The sequence below is a fragment of the Rhinopithecus roxellana genome, chromosome 12, assembly GCF_007565055.1.
Source record: "Rhinopithecus roxellana isolate Shanxi Qingling chromosome 12, ASM756505v1, whole genome shotgun sequence".
NCBI classification, from domain to species: domain Eukaryota; kingdom Metazoa; phylum Chordata; class Mammalia; order Primates; family Cercopithecidae; genus Rhinopithecus; species Rhinopithecus roxellana.
Genome location: NC_044560.1, coordinates 115,653,222 through 115,669,189, shown reverse-complemented (window position 1 = coordinate 115,669,189; position 15,968 = coordinate 115,653,222). Strand labels below are relative to the sequence as shown.

At 51.4% G+C, this 15,968-nt stretch overlaps 1 protein-coding gene across 1 annotated transcript; it reads left to right on the top strand.

Annotated features, from left to right (window-relative positions):
- Positions 1-5,980: 5,980 nt before the first annotated feature.
- Positions 5,981-12,095, top strand: KLK14 (kallikrein related peptidase 14). The gene is made up of 7 exons (XM_010369592.2): positions 5,981-6,140; positions 6,226-6,287; positions 7,140-7,311; positions 9,529-9,782; positions 10,131-10,267; positions 10,926-11,089; positions 11,904-12,095. The coding sequence occupies exons 1-6, from the start codon at positions 6,115-6,117 to the stop codon at positions 11,076-11,078; spliced, it is 804 nt and encodes a 267-aa protein (XP_010367894.1). The 5' UTR covers positions 5,981-6,114; the 3' UTR covers positions 11,079-11,089; positions 11,904-12,095.
- Positions 12,096-15,968: the final 3,873 nt, after the last annotated feature.

The following is a 15,968-nucleotide window of genomic DNA, read 5'->3' as shown; positions in this document are numbered from 1 at the left end:
GAGGTGGGAGGATCACTTGAGCCCAGGAGATTGTGGCTGCAGTGAGCTATGACTCCACCACTGCACTCCAGCCTGGGTGATAGAGTAACACTTATCCCAAAAAAAAAAAAAAAAAAGAAAAAATGCTGATTCCTACTGATTCCTATTATGTCAGGTACCTAGATCTAGAGTAGTGAAATTCATAAAGACAGAATGTAGAATGATTGTTGCCAGGGGCTGGGGGAGGGAGAAGCAGGGAGCTATCATTTAGTGGGTGCAGAATTTGGGGACAATGAAAATGTCTGGGGGAGTTACAGAGTAGTGATGGCTACACAGCAACGCGAATCTGCTGAATCCCATTGAACTGTACCTAAAAATGGTTAAAATGCTAGATTTTATGCTTTTTTTTTTTTTTTTTTCTGGTAGATATGGAGCCTCACTCTCTCGCCCAGGCTGGAGTGCGGTGGTGCGATCTCGGCTCACTGCAACCTCTGCCTCCCGATTTCAAGCGATTCTCCTGCCTCAGCCTCCCAAGTAGCTGGGACTACAGGCGCGTGCCATCATGCCCAGCTAATTTCTTTTGTATTTTAGTAGAGACAGGGATTCACCATGTTGCCCAGTCTGGTCTCAAAACTCCTGAACTCTTTGGCTTCCCAAAGTGCTAGGATTACAGGCGTGAGCCACTGCGCCCGGCCTATGCTATGTTTATTTTACAACAATTAAAAAATTGTAAAATTTTCTTAAAGTTTAAACATTTTTAAAAAGGTCTCATCTGTCAGGCACAGTGGCTCACGCCTGTAATCCCAACACTGGGAGGCCGAGGTGGGTGGATCACCTGAGGTCAGGAGTTTGAGACCAGCCTGGCCAACATGGTGAAACCCCGCCTCTACTAAAAATACAAAATTTAGCCAGGTGTGGTGGTGTGCGTCTGTAGTCCCAGCTACTCGAGAGGCTGAGGCAACAGAATTGCTTGAACCCAGGAGGCAGAGGTTGCAGTGAGCCGAGATCTCGCCACTACACTCCAGCCTGGGTGACAGAGTGAGACTCCGTCTCAAACCAAAAACAAAACAACAAAAAAAGGTTTCATCACAGTCCCTGGCTGTGCTGAGCACAGAATACATGTGACCGATTGTTTTTGTTCCAAGTGCCATCCGGGTTTTCCTTTCTTATAAACAGCCATCACTGTCAAGCACCCTTCTCCTCCCCTAACATCCAAGAGCTGTCTGCACCTATGGTCTTCTCTGCTCTGCCTAGCTTCTACCCCTAGCACACCACAAAAAACCTTTCTCTCCAGAATCACCCATCACCTGTCTTCCTTCCAGAGGCATCTGACCCCGCCCCCGCCCCCGCCCCCACCACTCCCTCATTTAAAAAATGCTCTCTGGCTGGGCACAGCACGCTGGCTCACGCCTGTGTAATCCCAGCACTTGGGGAGGCCAAGGCAGGCAAATCTCTTGAGCCCTGGAGACCAACCTGGGCTACATCGTGAGACCCCGTCTCTACAAAAAAATACAAAAATTAACTGGTTGTGGTAGCACATGCCTGTAGTCCCAGCCACTCAGGAGGCTGACGTAGGAGGACTGCTTGAGGCCAGGAGTTCAAGGCTGCAGTAAGCTGTGATTGCACCACTGCACTCCAGTCTGGGCAAGAGTGAGACCCTGTTTAAAAAGAAAAAGAAAAGCTCTCAACTTTCCTGACACTGCTCCCTCCTGGTGTCCCTCTTAGCTCTTCAATCACTCCTACCCCTGGGGTAAATGCTTCTCATCCCCTGAGCTGTGAGTCTTCAGTGGGGTCCTCTCACCGTATACCCTCTCCCCAGGTGGGCTCCACACTGCTGGTGTCCAGCGCCATCTGTGCCATGACGCTCCATCACTCTGAGCTCCAGACCTGAGTATCCCAAAGGATTCTGCTCTCCCCTACTCAGGATCATGCCACCACCCCCGCTGCAGCGCCAGGGCCCTACTCATCTTGGTCACTCCTCTCTCCTATGCTCTGGGCTCTCTCACCATCCTCCTGCCCCACCATCCCTACTCGAAACCGCTCACCTCCCTGCTACCCTGTCCACACACTGTCGGTCCTCCCTGGCAAACTCCTATTCATCTGCAGAACACAGCTAAGACAGCCGCTCCTCCCGGAACCCTTTCCCACACCTGAGGCTCCATCCAGCCCCTCAACCTCCTCCGGGGGAGCACATGTAACACCAGATGGAGTTTCCTGTGGCCCCGCTGGCCTGTCTCACCAGACCGTGAGTTCACACAGGAGCAGCGACTGAGGCCCTGTGTTCATTCATTCGTTAGATCTTTTTCGATGCCCATGGCACAGCAAACAAGATCATGCCAAGCAGGTGGTAGAGTGGTGGAGCGAGATACCCCGGGAACCTAGAATGTGGTGGGAAGAGGACCCAGCAACCCGGCCACACCACGGCGGGCGCTGAGGGCCGGGGTGGGGGCGGCAGGTCCTTGGGAGTCACGGGCTGTGAACTGGGTCTCATCGGCTACATCTCCAGCTGTGTCCCTACCTTTGAGCTGAAGGCCTTGGGGAGCCTTCCAGGCATTCTGTGCCCTGGCTCAGGCTCTGCATAAACACAAGAACCCCCTCTTTATTTGTTTGTTTGTTTGTTTATTTTGAGACGGAGTCTCACTCTGTCACCCAGGCTGGAGTGAAGTGGGTCAATCTTGGCTCACTGCAGCCTCTGCTTCCCAGGTTCAAGCGATTCTCCTGCCTCAGCCTCCTGAGTAGCTGGGGCTACAGGCACCCACCACCATGCCCGGCTCATTTTTTTTTTTTTTTTGTATTTTTAGTAGAGACTGGGTTTTACCATGTTGGCCAGGCTGGTCTTGAACTCCTGACCTCAGGTGATCCACCCGCCTTGGCCTCCCAAAGTGCTGGGATTACAGGCGTGAGTCACCATGCCTGCCCACCCCCTGCCCACCCTTTAAAGAAAGGATTCTCTTGGATCCCAGGGATAGAGTGGCGTAAAGGAGCCGCTCTCGGGCTCCTGGGGGTTGACCAAGGCTTTCTGCTTAAGTAGAGTGTTCTTTTCAGGAACAGGGAGACCTTATGTTTACAAGGAAATTCTGTTTTATTTTTAACTTTTTCCTTTGAGATAATTACAGACTCACAGGAGACTACACACATAGTGCAGGGAATCTCCCTCACCTACTTCCCCCCGTGGTGACACCTTGTGTAACTGTAGGTCCAGAATGGAAACCAGGAAATCAGCACAGAAACCAAACTATTAATGAGACTGCACTGTGGGTTCATTTTTCACACGCGTTTCTTTGCACGTGTGTGCGCGCGCACGTGGGCTTCTGTGTCTCTTTATCTCGTGTAGAATCGTGTAATCACCGCCACATCCAGCGCAGAGATGATTCGTCACCACAGAGCGGCTCCCTCCTGCTGCCCCATCCCTGGATCCCAAGAGAATCCTTTCTTAAAAGAGGGGTTCTTGCCGGGCGCGGTGGCTCACGCCTGTAATCCTTGCACTTTGGGAGCCCAAGGAGGGTGGATCATTTGAGGTCAGGAGTTTGAGACCAGACTGGCCAACATGGCGAAACTCCATCTTTACTAAAAATACAAAAAAACGAGCAAGGCATGGTGGTGGGTGCCTATAGCCCCAGCTACTCAGGAGGCTGAGGCAGGAGAATTGCTTGAACCCGGGAGGCAGAGGTTGCAGTGAGCTGGGATTGAGCCACTTCACTCTAGCCTGAGCTAAAGAGCGAGACTCTGTCTCAAAAAAATAAAAAAAAATTTTTAAAAAGTAAATAAATAAAAAAGTAAAAAATAAAGAGGGGGTTTTTGTGTTGACGCAGAGCCTGAGCCATGGCAGAGGAGGCCGGGAAGGCTCCCCGAGGCCTTCAGCTCAAACAAAGCAGGACGGCCCGTAGTTAAACAGAAACAGTTCAGGAATCACAGAAAGGCACCTGGGGAGAGACGGTGTGTGCATCCAGATGCAGGTGCACAGACAGTGCGTCCCCAGGTGCAGAGACAGATCCAGGCCAAGTACCAGCTCAAAGCGCCAACCTAGGTGGGTGTCCAGGTAGAGCAAGGCTGAGTCAGGCTGAGGCCGGGGTAACAGTCGGGGTAGCCGAGGGAGGCAGGCAGCCTCCTGAGTCATCACGTGGTCCAGGTATGGGGCTGCCCAGGTCCACAGACAGACAGAAGCATTGGGGAATTTAAGGGGCTGGGGGAGGGGCTGAGGAGGGTAGGCCCTCCCCCAAATGAGGATGGAACCCCCCCAACTCCAGAACCCCTCTGCAGGCTGGCCAGATTCCTTCTCCATCTCATTCACTCTCTCTCTCCTGTTCTCTACCCTCTACCATTTTGAATTTCCGACCCCGTCTCTTAAGACTCTGTCCTTCTGTGTCTGAATCTCTGTCCCCTTCCCTTTCTGGGTCTCTGTCCCTCTCCCTCTGGGTCTCTGTCCCCCTCTCTGGGTCTCTGTCACTCTCTCTTTGCATCTCCAGCTCTCACTTTGTCTCTGTACCTAGCTCTTCCCCACCCCTCTGCGGAGCCCAAGTTGGGGAATGCCAGTTCTGGCACCAACCTTCCTGCTCCCTGCTGGGGCCTCTGCTCCCCCATCTCTCAGGAGTTGAAAGTGAGAAAGCAAGGTGGGCAGCTCTGCTCCAGGTCCAGGTATCTCCCACCCACCCCCTGCCTGTCTTCCATCCCACCCCACCTCTCCATCTCTCCCTGGCGCTGCCATCCCTCATCTCTGCCTGTCTCCTCTGTTATTGTCCCCATCCCCTGTAGGTGCCTGTCCTTCCTGTTTCCCCTCTGCCATCAGCCTGCCTGTCCTGTCCTCTTTCTCCCACCATGTCCCGTTCTCTTCCACGTCTCATGCCCGCACTGCCTTCATCATCATCGCTGTTGCTCTGTGTGTTTGTGGTGAGTGCCTCATTGTGGGGGCATCTCGGCCTCTCTCCTCTCTCTCCACTGTTTTCTCTTTCTGTGTGTCTGTTTGCATTCCGTCTCCACCTTCTTGCCTCCGTCTTTTGCTTTTCTCTCTCCACTTCTCCACACCCCTCTCTCTCTGCATCTCTGTGTCTCCCTCTTCCTCTGTCTTTTTTTCCCACCATCTGCCTTTCCTGTTCCCTGTCACATCCAGCTTCCACCTCTTTCTCCTACTTTCTCCTCAGTTCCTTCTCTCATGAGCACATCTCCCTCTGTGCTCGTATTCCTGGACCCCTCTCTCACCACTGTCATATCTTCTCATTCATTTTCCCAGCCTCTCTCTCTCTCTCCCCCTCCCTCTCCCTCTCTCTCACTCTCTCTCTCTCTCTGTGTGTGTGTCTATGTGTCTCTGTCTGTCTCTGTCTTTCTATCTCTCCCTGTCTCTCCATCTCCTTCTGTCTCTCTATCTCTCTGTCTCTGTCTGTCTCTCTGTCTTTGTCTCTGTCTCTGTGTCTCTCTGTCTCTGTCTCTCTCTCCATCTCTCCCTGTCTCTCTCCGTCTCTCTCTGTGTATGTCTCTGTCTGGCTCTCTCTGTGTCTCTCTGTCTCACTCTCTGTGTCTCTCTCTGTCTCTCTGTCTCTCTCTGTCTGGCTCTCTCTCTGTCTCTCTGTCTCTCCCTTTCTGTCTTTCTATCTCTCTCTCTCTCTCCCCTACCGTGACTCCCTCTCTCAGTGCCTCTCTTCCTCCCTCTCTCAGCCCCTTCTTGCCCTTTCCTCTGAGGTTCCCCACCCTGGTTTCCTGACTCCACCACCAGATCCACCACCTCCAGTAACAGAGAACCCTCCCGTGCCCACCCTGCCCTGGTGTCCCTCCCAGGATTCCTTCTAGATTATAGCATCTTCCGGGGGCGGGTTCTCGTGAACAATTGTGGCTGCTTTTTTGGCCAGAGAGGGGAGGGAGGGGATGGGATCAGGGAGTTCTGGAATGGGAACTAGGCAATAAAAAAAAAAAAAAAAAAAAATCAGAAGCAGGGCAGCGGGAGGTGGGGGCAGGGCCAGCTGTCCCGACCAGGGATAAAAGGCTTTGCCAGCGTGACTAGGAAGAGAGACACCTCCCCTCCTTCCTTCACCAAGACATCAAGGAGGGACCTGCGCCCTGCTCCTCATCCTCCCGCCTGTCGCCTGCAGAGCCTACAGGCCCCGCCCTCCTGGTCTGTGGTCCCTACCTCTCTGCTCTGTCTTCATGTCGCTGAGGGTCTTGGGCTCTGGGTAAGTGGCCCTCGCTGTCTCTGCCTCTCAGCCCCTGGTTCTGTTGAAGGTTCCTTCTCTCTCACTTTCTCTCTGCATTTGACAGAACCTGGCCCTCAGCCCCTAAAATGTTCCTCCTGCTGACAGCACTTCAAGTCCTGGCTATAGGTAAGAGAAGGGTTGGGTATGAGACAAGGGGTTCCCCTGGAGACTCTGAGAAGAGATGGGGAATGGGTCCTTGGGGCCCCTGGATGCTCATGGTGACCTCGTAAGAAAGAGCAGGGAGTGGTCTGGGGATCATGGCGGGGGAGCATGCTGGAGGCCTAAATTCCTAGTTGTGGAAGTGCTAGGAAATTGTGGGACTGGGGAGAGAGGTGTTTATAAGATCTGGTGCAAAATAGATAAGGAATCATAGAGAACTATTAGGTCCTGAGTGGGCCATAACAGAAAGATCACAGGGTTCTACTTGACTGTGCTAGGAAAGAAACAATGTGGGAAAAATGTTTTGTTGTCAGAGGGAAGGTGGAGAAGGACGATGGGGTGGCGGGATCGTGGTGTGGGGTGTGCGAGGTGGCTGGGGGCAAGTGTGGGGCAAGAGCTGGTGGACCCTTGGGGTCCCACTGAGTGGGAACTTTGGGGAAGAGACAGGGAGGTCCTTGAATGTGTTGGAGAAGGACTCACTGGGGGGAAATGTGGCATATTTCGAGACGTGATCACAGAAATTATGGGAGCGTAGAGCTGAGGGTCGTAGATGTAGCAAGGCCCTGGATAAGGTGGCCATGGCACAAAATAAGAGATGCTACGGAGGTGACTTGGGAGGTGAGTCAGAAAACTCTCCGTGTTGGGGCAATAACGGGGTCAATATTGGACATGTCTCACCCTGGGTGGGATGGATAGAAGTGGGCGGTTTAGGGGTTAGACCAAAAGGAAGGGGATTTGTCAGTTCTGGAATCCTACAAACTTGTGGAGTGGAGAGTGTTTGCTCATCTACTTTCCCCACCCAATCCTGTCCACTCCTAGACATGACACGGAGCCAAGAGGATGAGAACAAGATAATTGGTGGCTATACATGCACCCGGAGCTCCCAGCCGTGGCAGGCGGCCCTGCTGGCAGGTCCCGGGCGCCGCTTCCTCTGCGGAGGTGCCCTGCTTTCAGATCAGTGGGTCATCACTGCTGCTCACTGCGGCCGCCCGTAAGTGGCCCCCTCCCCTGTCCCTGTGTCCAGTGAATTCTAGAGTCTAAAGCCCTAGAACTGAGCTGAGAACCTGGATCTCTGTGTAGAACCCAATGTAGTGGCTGGCTCCTGGTTTGAGGTCTAGAGAAGAGCCTGGAACCAAAAACACAGCTCGGGATGTGGACTCCTCCGTAAATCTCGAACTCAGCATAGGTTCTGAAAGCAGATGGGCAGCTTGGAACCCATGGGCCTGCTGAGAACCAAACATCTAATCCAGTGTTTCATCCAGAGGCCACGCATTACATCAAGACCAAGCTTAGCCCAATCCAGATTGGTGGCTGAATTCAGGACCCCGTCTACATTCAGAAACTAAGGACACTACATAGAACTCAGAGCCCAGTTCAGGACCTACAGTCTAGGCATAAATCCAGAACTGGAACCCTGCTCACAGCTGGAACGTACAACTCTAAGAATAGAGGCAAAACCTGGAGGCTGTTCCACATCCAAGGTTTAGTTCAGAGTCTAGTCTATAGCTCTGCTATGAGCAGCCTAGAATACAGACTTCAACCCAGTGTTTAAAGCCCAGAATGTGCCTGGCGCGGTGTATGCCTGTAATCCTAGCACTTTGGGAGGCCGAGGCGGGCAGATCACCTGAGGTTGGGAGTTCGAGACAAGCCTGACCAACATGGAGAAGCCCTGTCTCTACTAAAAATGCAAAATTAGCCAGGTGTGATGGTGCATGCCTGTGATCTCAGCTACTCAGGAGGCTGAGGCAGGATAATCACTTGAACCCAGGAGGCGGAGGTTGCGGTGAGCCGAGATCGCACCATTGCACTCCATCCTTAGCAACAAGAGTGAAACTCCATCTCAATAAATAAATAAATAAATACATAAATAAATAAATCCCAGAATGGAGATCCTAATCGGAAGCCCCATATAAAACCTAGACCCCTCCTAAATTCTAGATCTGAACTTACAACCCAGACCCCAGCCAAGAAGTCAAAATACCTATAAGCCATGTCAATGCCATAAACAGAAGATCAGTCTAGAACCTAGAGATCAAAGCTCAGGCCAGAGTCTAGAATATAAAGGCCAGAATGCAAATCAGACTCTAGAATCTTGGATCCAGGCCATAACCTGGAGCTCCAACTAGAACCCAGAGCCCAACCTGAGGTCAAGGGCTCAGATCAGAGTCCAGAACCAAGAGCCCTATAATCCAATATGAAACAGACCTGTAGAATCAAGAGCTTAGACCAATGTTGAGAACCCTGACCCCAACTGGAGCACAGAGCTCATACTGTTGTCTAAGAACGGCTCAGAAACCAGAGTTTAATAAGGAACCCAGAGCACCACCCAGAAATTGGAGCTATCAGTGTGTCCAGAACCCATAGCCCAGGTCTTAATCCATCGCTCAAAATAAAACCCTCAGCCTATCGTAAAACAGAAATCTAACATCAGACTCTAGAAATTAAGTCACAGCCGGGCACGGTGGCTCATGCCTGTAATTCCATTACTTGGGAGGCCGAGGGGGGCGGATCAGTTGAGGTTGGGAATTCAAGACCAGTCAGGTCAATATGGTGAAACCCCGTCTCTACTAAAAAATACAAAAATTAGCTGGGTGTGGTGGCGGGCACCTGTAGTTCCAGCTACTCGGGAGGCTGAAGTGGCTGAGGCGGGAGAATCACTTGAACCAGGAGCTGGAGGTCGCAGTAAGCTGAGATCGTGCCACTGTACTCCAGGCTAGATGACAGAGCGAGACTCCATCACAAACAAACAAACAAACAAAAAATCAAGTCATAATCCAGGTTCGATCTAGAATCCTGATCTTAGCATAGAGTCAGAAGTTTAAGATGTCTAGAACCCAGAGGCCAGACTAGAAACGGAATGGAGCCTACTCCAGAATATCAGTTCTGATTTACAGCCTAGAGTCATAATGCAGTTTCACTTAGAACTCAAAGCACAGAGCCCAGCACAGACCCTGGAATGGAGTCAAGCTCTCCCAATCATCACCTTCTTCCCAAGCCAGGAGCTGGAGCTCAGCCCAAGAGCGGAAGGAGAGGCAGCTGGGGCTGGGCCAAGAGAATGCCCTGGTCATGGGGAAGGGCACAGGAGGCCAAGAATGCTCGGCCTGCAGTTAGTGAGAAGCAGGCTAGACCTCAGGGAATCGGGCCGGAGGGTGGGGAGGGGTCTCCGGCTCAGACCCTGAGCAGCACTTCTCTTGGGGGTCGTGGCCAGGATTCTTCAGGTCGCCCTGGGTAAACACAACCTGAGGAGGTGGGAGGCCACCCAGCAGGTGCTGCGCGTGGTTCGCCAGGTGACGCACCCCAACTACAACTCCCGGACCCACGAAAACGACCTCATGCTGCTGCGGCTCCAGCAGCCCGCGCGGATCGGGAGGGCAGTGAGGCCCATTGAGGTCGCCCAGGCCTGTGCCAGCTCCGGGACCTCCTGCCGAGTGTCAGGCTGGGGAACTATATCCAGCCCCATCGGTGAGGACTCCTGCATCTTGGAAAGCAGGGGGCTGGGCCTGGACTCCTGGGTCTGAGGGAGGAGGGGCTGGGCCTGGACTCCTGGGTCTGAGGGAGGAGGGAGCTGGACCTGGGCTCCTGGGTCTGAGGGAGGAGGGGCTGGGCCTGGACTCCTGGGTCTGAGGGAGGAGGGGCTGGGACCTGGACTCCTGGGTCTGAGGGAGGAGGGAGCTGGACCTGGGCTCCTGGGTCTGAGGGAGGAGGGGCTGGGCCTGGACTCCTAGGTCTGAGGGAAGAGGGGCTGGGGGCCTGGACACTTGGGTCTTATGGGAGGGAAGACCCAGTCATAATCCTGCAGTGCTCCCCTAGCCAGGTACCCCGCCTCTCTGCAATGTGTGAACATCAACATCTCACCGGATGAGGTGTGCCAGAAGGCCTATTCTAAAGCCATCACACCTGGCATGGTCTGTGCAGGAGTTCCCCAGGGCGGGAAGGACTCTTGTCAGGTAAGGCTCAGGATGGGAGCTGGGGGAGGGATTATTTGGGACTGGGATTTAGGCAGACGATGTCAGGAGCATGGAAGTCTGCATAGGTCTTCAAAAGAGAGTGAACCGCAGGGACGGAGAGATTCCAATAGCCAGGCTACCCTGCTTCCTGGCCCTGTGCCTCCTGGGTAATGGACTCAAAACATTCAAGCCTCAGTTTCCTCGTCTCTCAGGTGGGGATAACCCTCTTAGGGTAGTTGGTGGAGTACGATGAGGCAGGTTGGGGAAAGATCGCAGAGTGGCATCTGCTCATATGGGTCTGGGAAAGGCTGTGCTGAGGCTTCTAGAAATCTGAATGCATCCTTGAGAAAGGCAGAGACGGGGAAATAGAAAAAGAGAGACACACAAGTGTTCTATAGATGGAGCGAACAGAGAGGGGCCGGGTGAGACTCAAGGGACAGGCAGGTGCACACAGAGACAGAGCCAGACCCAGTGGAGAGGGAAGGAAGTGCCCTGACCTCTGGGACTGAGACCTCAGAGCTGGGGCAGGACTGTGTCCCTAACTGTCCACCGCAGAGTCTCTTCCTGTCTCCCTGACTATCTCTGCTTCTTGGGTTCTCTGTGCCGTGGCTCTAGCCACCTGTCCATCGGTGTCTCTATCTCTGTTCCTCCCCCTCAGGGTGACTCTGGGGGACCCCTGGTGTGCAGAGGACAGCTCCAGGGGCTTGTGTCTTGGGGAATGGAGCGCTGCGCCCTGCCTGGCTACCCTGGTGTCTACACCAACCTGTGCAAGTACCGAAGCTGGATTGAGGAAACGATGCGGCACAAATGATGGTCTTCACGGTGGGATGGACCTCGTCAGCTGCCCAGGCCCTCCTCTCTCCACTCAGGCCCCAGCCCCTCCTCCCTCAGACCCAGGAGTCCAGGCCCCAGCCCCTCCTCCCTCAGACCCAGGAGTACAGGCCCAGCCCCTCCTCCCTCAGACCCAGGAGTCCAGGCCCCAGCCCCTCCTCCCTCAGACCCAGGAGTCCAGGCCCCAGCCCCTCCTCCCTCAGACCCAGGAGTACAGGCCCAGCCCCTCCTCCCTCAGACCCAGGAGTCCAGGCCCCAGCCCCTCCTCCCTCAGACCCAGGAGTCCTGACCCTAGCCCCTCCTCCCTCAGTCCCAGGAGCCCCAGTCCCCAGTCCCACCTCCCTCAGACCCAGGAGTCCAGGCCCCAGCCCCTCCTCCCTCAGACCCAGGAGTACAGGCCCAGCCCCTCCTCCCTCAGACCCAGGAGCCCCAGTCCCCAGCTCCTCCTCCCTCAGACCCAGGAGTCCAGGCCCAGCCCCTCCTCCCTCAGACCCGGGAGCACAGGCCCCAGCCCCTCCTCCCTAAGACCCGGGAGTCCAGGCCCCAGCCCCTCCTCCCTCAGACCCGGGAGTCCAGTCCCCAGCCCCTCCTCCCTCAGACCCAGGAGTCCAGGCCACAGCTCCTCCTCCCTCAGACCCAGGCGCCCAGTCCCCAGCCCCACCTCCCTCAGACCCGGGACCCCCAGTCCCCAGTCCCTCCTCCCTCAGACCCAGGAGGACAGGCCCAGCTCCTCCTCCCTCAGACCCAGGAGCCCCAGGCCCCAGCATCCTGATCTTTACTCTGGCTCTGATCTCTCCTTTCCCAGATCAATTGCTTCAAGCGTTTTCTCCCCACCATGCCCCACCCTTGCTGTGTCACCATCACTACTCAAGACCAGAGGCACAGAAGGCAGGAGCACAGACACCTTAAACCGGCACTGCATTCCAAAGAAGACAATTTCTAACACGCTTAGTGTCTCTAAAACCGAATAAATAATGACAATAAAAATGGAATCATCCTAAGTTGTATTAATTCATCCATTTATTTATTTTTATATTTTGAGACAAGGTCTTGCTCAGTCTCCAGCTGGAGTGCTGTGACACAATCATGGCTCACTGCAACCTCGACCTCCTGGGCTCCAGTGATTGTCTTACCTCAGCCTCCCGGGTAGCTGGGACCACAGGTGCTCGTCACCATGCCCGGATACTTTTTAAATTTTTTGTAGAGACGAGGTTTCCCTGTGTTGCTCAGGTTGGTCTTGAACACCTGACCTCAAGCGATCCACCTCCCTCAGTTTCCCAAAGTGCCGGGACTGCAGGTGTGAGCTGTCGTGCCCAGCCTCATCCATTCATTTAATTACTTCAAGAAACAGGTACACAGTGGCTCCACCATGCCCAGCCGGGAGCTGTGTACTGACAAGTGGCTGCCTCCCTCTTTGCATGTTTTTCCTTGGGAGTCCCCCGTCCACCCCACTGTATCAGGTTTCTAGACGGAAACACCGCAGCCCTGCAGAGTGACCTTGAGCACAACTGCCTTCTACCAGCCTCCTCCCTGGAGCCCCTGTGGTCCAGGGCAGAGAACTAACTGCCTCTCTTCCTGGAAAATTCTATGCAAATGAAGATGTCCTCTTTTTCCTAATCAGATCTCAGGTGAGGAGAGTTGAGTTAATCACAGGCTTCAGTTCCTGTCCAGGCAAAGCCTTTCTCTCGTTTTATTAATTTATTTCCACTCTTCATCTCTGGCTGTGCTCCCCTCCCTTCCCACAGGCACCGACACAAATGACTTTGAATGCCCTGCATTCTTGGAAAACAACGCAGTGTCACAGTGTTGTTTCTAATTTACATGAAACCATTGTGTTAGGAATCTCATTCTCTTTCTTACTTTCACTCATCAATAGCTATTGAGTACCTACTACGCGCCAGGCATTGGTCTATTTATTGGGCACCTGCTATGCACCTGGTATTGTTCTGGGTGCTGGAGGAAGCGCTATGAGCAAGCCAGTCAGAATCCCTGCCCTCACAGAGCTTATATTCTAGCAGGAGATGACAGACAAGAAGCCATAAACATAATTTTAAAATAAAGCAGAGTCCCTATGAGTAACGAGGTCAATAAACGTGGGCTGGGCGGCAGGCCCAGTGTGTGCCAGGGCCAGCTCATACATGCTCGCAGGAGTCGACCGGCAAATTTTCAGGAATTTCGAGAGCTGGTTGCTAAATGCAGCCATTATTAAAAATTAAATTACATAAGCTTATAATTATATAATTGATTTTAAAAATGGTCAGTAAATACTCAAAACTCAACTGTTGCTAATTATTTCAATGAATACCTATGCTTGGGAGTGAGGTATGTCTCTTGTACTACGTCTGTAACGATGAGCTTCTGTACATCTCTTTCTAGCTCCCCAACTCTGTATGCACCAGTAGCTTGACAATAGCCAAAGTAGAAGTATTTTACTGCACTGAAATTGAAAAACACTAGAGGTAGGGCTTTGCCGGACAGTCATTGCTAAACCTTTACCAGGCACCCTTGGCTGGGTCTGCCTGGGAATGACCTAATGATCTTAGTGTCTGTCTTCTCAAATTCTGTGCTTGGACACTACAGAGTACAGATAAAATAGAATGTTGTACTCACCTTATGTTCTATGGGGACAGCACAGTATTGGGGAACCCGAAGGTGGCAGGTTTGGGACATGCACGAAAGATTGGTGGGAAGTAGAGGCTGCCTCCTTTTTCCTCATCCTCCCACCCCTTCCTCCAGCTTCTGGTAACCGCCATTCTACTCTCTTCTTCTAAGAGTTTGAGTTTTTTAGATTTCACCTATAATTATGAAATTATATGTGATTTCACATATAAGTGAAAATATAATTATATATGATTTCACATATAAGTGACATCATGCAGTATTTGTCGTTCTGTGTCTGACCTATTTCACTTAACACAGTGTCCTCCTGGTCCATCCGTGTTGTCACAAATGACAGGATTTCTTTCTTTTATAAGGTAGAATAATATTAAATTATACTGATATTAATATACTACATTTCCTTTATCCATTCATCCATCAACAGACATGGAGGTTGTTTTCATATCCTGAACATTATGAATAATGCCACCACGAACATGGGTGTGCAGATACTACTTTGAGATACCAATTTCATTTCCTTGCACCAACTTACATTCCCACCAACAGGGTACGAGGATTCACTTTTTTCCCCCCACATCCTTGCCAAGGTTGTTATTGTTTGCCTTTTCTATACTAGTCATTCCAAAATGTGGGAGGTGATATCTTACTGTGATTTTAATTTGTGTTTCCCTGATGATTAGTGATAGCGAGCACCTTTTCATATACTTGATCCCTTGTATGTCTTCTTTGGAGAAATGTCTATTCAGGTCCTTTGCCCTTTTTTTTTTTGGCGGAGACAGAGTCTGTCCCTTTTGCCTAGGCTGGAGTGCAGTGGTGCGATCTCAGTTCACTGCAACCTCCACCTCCTGGGTTCAAGCGATTCTCCTGCCTCAGCCTCCCAAGCAGCTGGGATTACAGGCATCTGCCGCCACGCCCAGCTAACTTTTGTATTTTTAGTAGAGACAGGGTATCATCATGTTGGCCAGGCTGGTCTCAAATTCCTGACCTCAGATGATCCACCCACCTCAGCCTGCCAAAGTTCTGGGATTTCAGGCATGAGCCACTGCACCCAGCCCTTTGTCCATTTTTTTTTTTTTTTTTTTTGAGAAGGAGTCTCGCTCTGTCACCCAGGCTGGAGTGCAGTGGCCAGATCTCAGCTCACTGCAAACTCCGCCTCCTGGGTTTACGCCATTCTCCTGCCTCAGCCTCCCGAGTAGCTGGGACTACAGGCGCCCGCCACCTCGCCCGGCTAGTTTTTTGTATTTTTTTAGTAGAGACGGGGTTTCACCGTGTTAGCCAGGATGGTCTCGATCTCCTGACCTCGTGATCCGCCCGCCTCGGCCTCCCAAAGTGCTGGGATTACAGGCTTGAGCCACCGCGCCCGGCCTTGTCCATTTTTTAATTGAGTTATTTGTTTTCTTGCTGTTGCGTTTTTGCATTCCTTATATATCTTGGATATTGACCCTTTATCAGATACATCATTTGCAAATATTTCCTCCCATTCAGTAGGCTGATCATTATCTGTTGGTTGTTTCCTTTGCTGCACAGAAATTCTTACATTTGATACAATCCCATTTGTTTATTTTTACTTTTGTTGTCTGTGCTTTGGTATATTTTATTATTTAGATATTTTATATCTAAAATATCATTGCCCAGACAAATGTCAAGAAGTTTTTTCTCCAGGTCTTCTTCTTGTCATTTTACAGTTTCAGTCTTATGTTTAGATCCTTAACCCACTTTGAGTTGATTTTTATACACGGCATGAGATAGGAGCCCAATTTGGTTCTTCTCCTTGTAGGTATCCAGTTTTTCCAACAGCTTTTGTTAAAGAGAATATCCATTTCCTTTGGGTTAAAGATCAGTTGGCGGTAAATGTGTGGATTTATTTCTGAGCTCTCTGTTCTGTTCCATTGATTAGATGCCTGTTTTTGTGCCAGTACCATGCTGTTTTGGTTACTATAGTTTTGTAGTATGTTTTGAAATCAGACAGTATGATGTCTCCGGCTTTGTTCTTCTTGCTCAAGATTGCAGGGTCTTTCATGGTTCCATATTTATGATTATTTTTTCTACTTCTGTGGAAAAAAAATGCCATTGGAATTTTGATAGGGATTGCAATGAAAATGTAGATAGCTTTGGTTAGTATTGACATTTTAACAATATTAATTCTTCCAATTCACAAATATGGGATATCTTTCCATTTCTTTATGTTATCTTCAATTTTTTTCATCAATGTTTTATAGTTTTCAGTGTACAGATTATTTACATCTTTGGT

Coding starts and splice junctions, on each gene's coding strand:
- KLK14 (XM_010369592.2), top strand. CDS start 6,115: ATGTCGCTGAGGGTCTTGGGCTCTGG. Junction 6,288..7,139: donor ACTTCAAGTCCTGGCTATAG/GTAAGAGAAGGG, acceptor GTCCACTCCTAG/ACATGACACGGAGCCAAGAG. Junction 10,268..10,925: donor GCGGGAAGGACTCTTGTCAG/GTAAGGCTCAGG, acceptor CCTCCCCCTCAG/GGTGACTCTGGGGGACCCCT.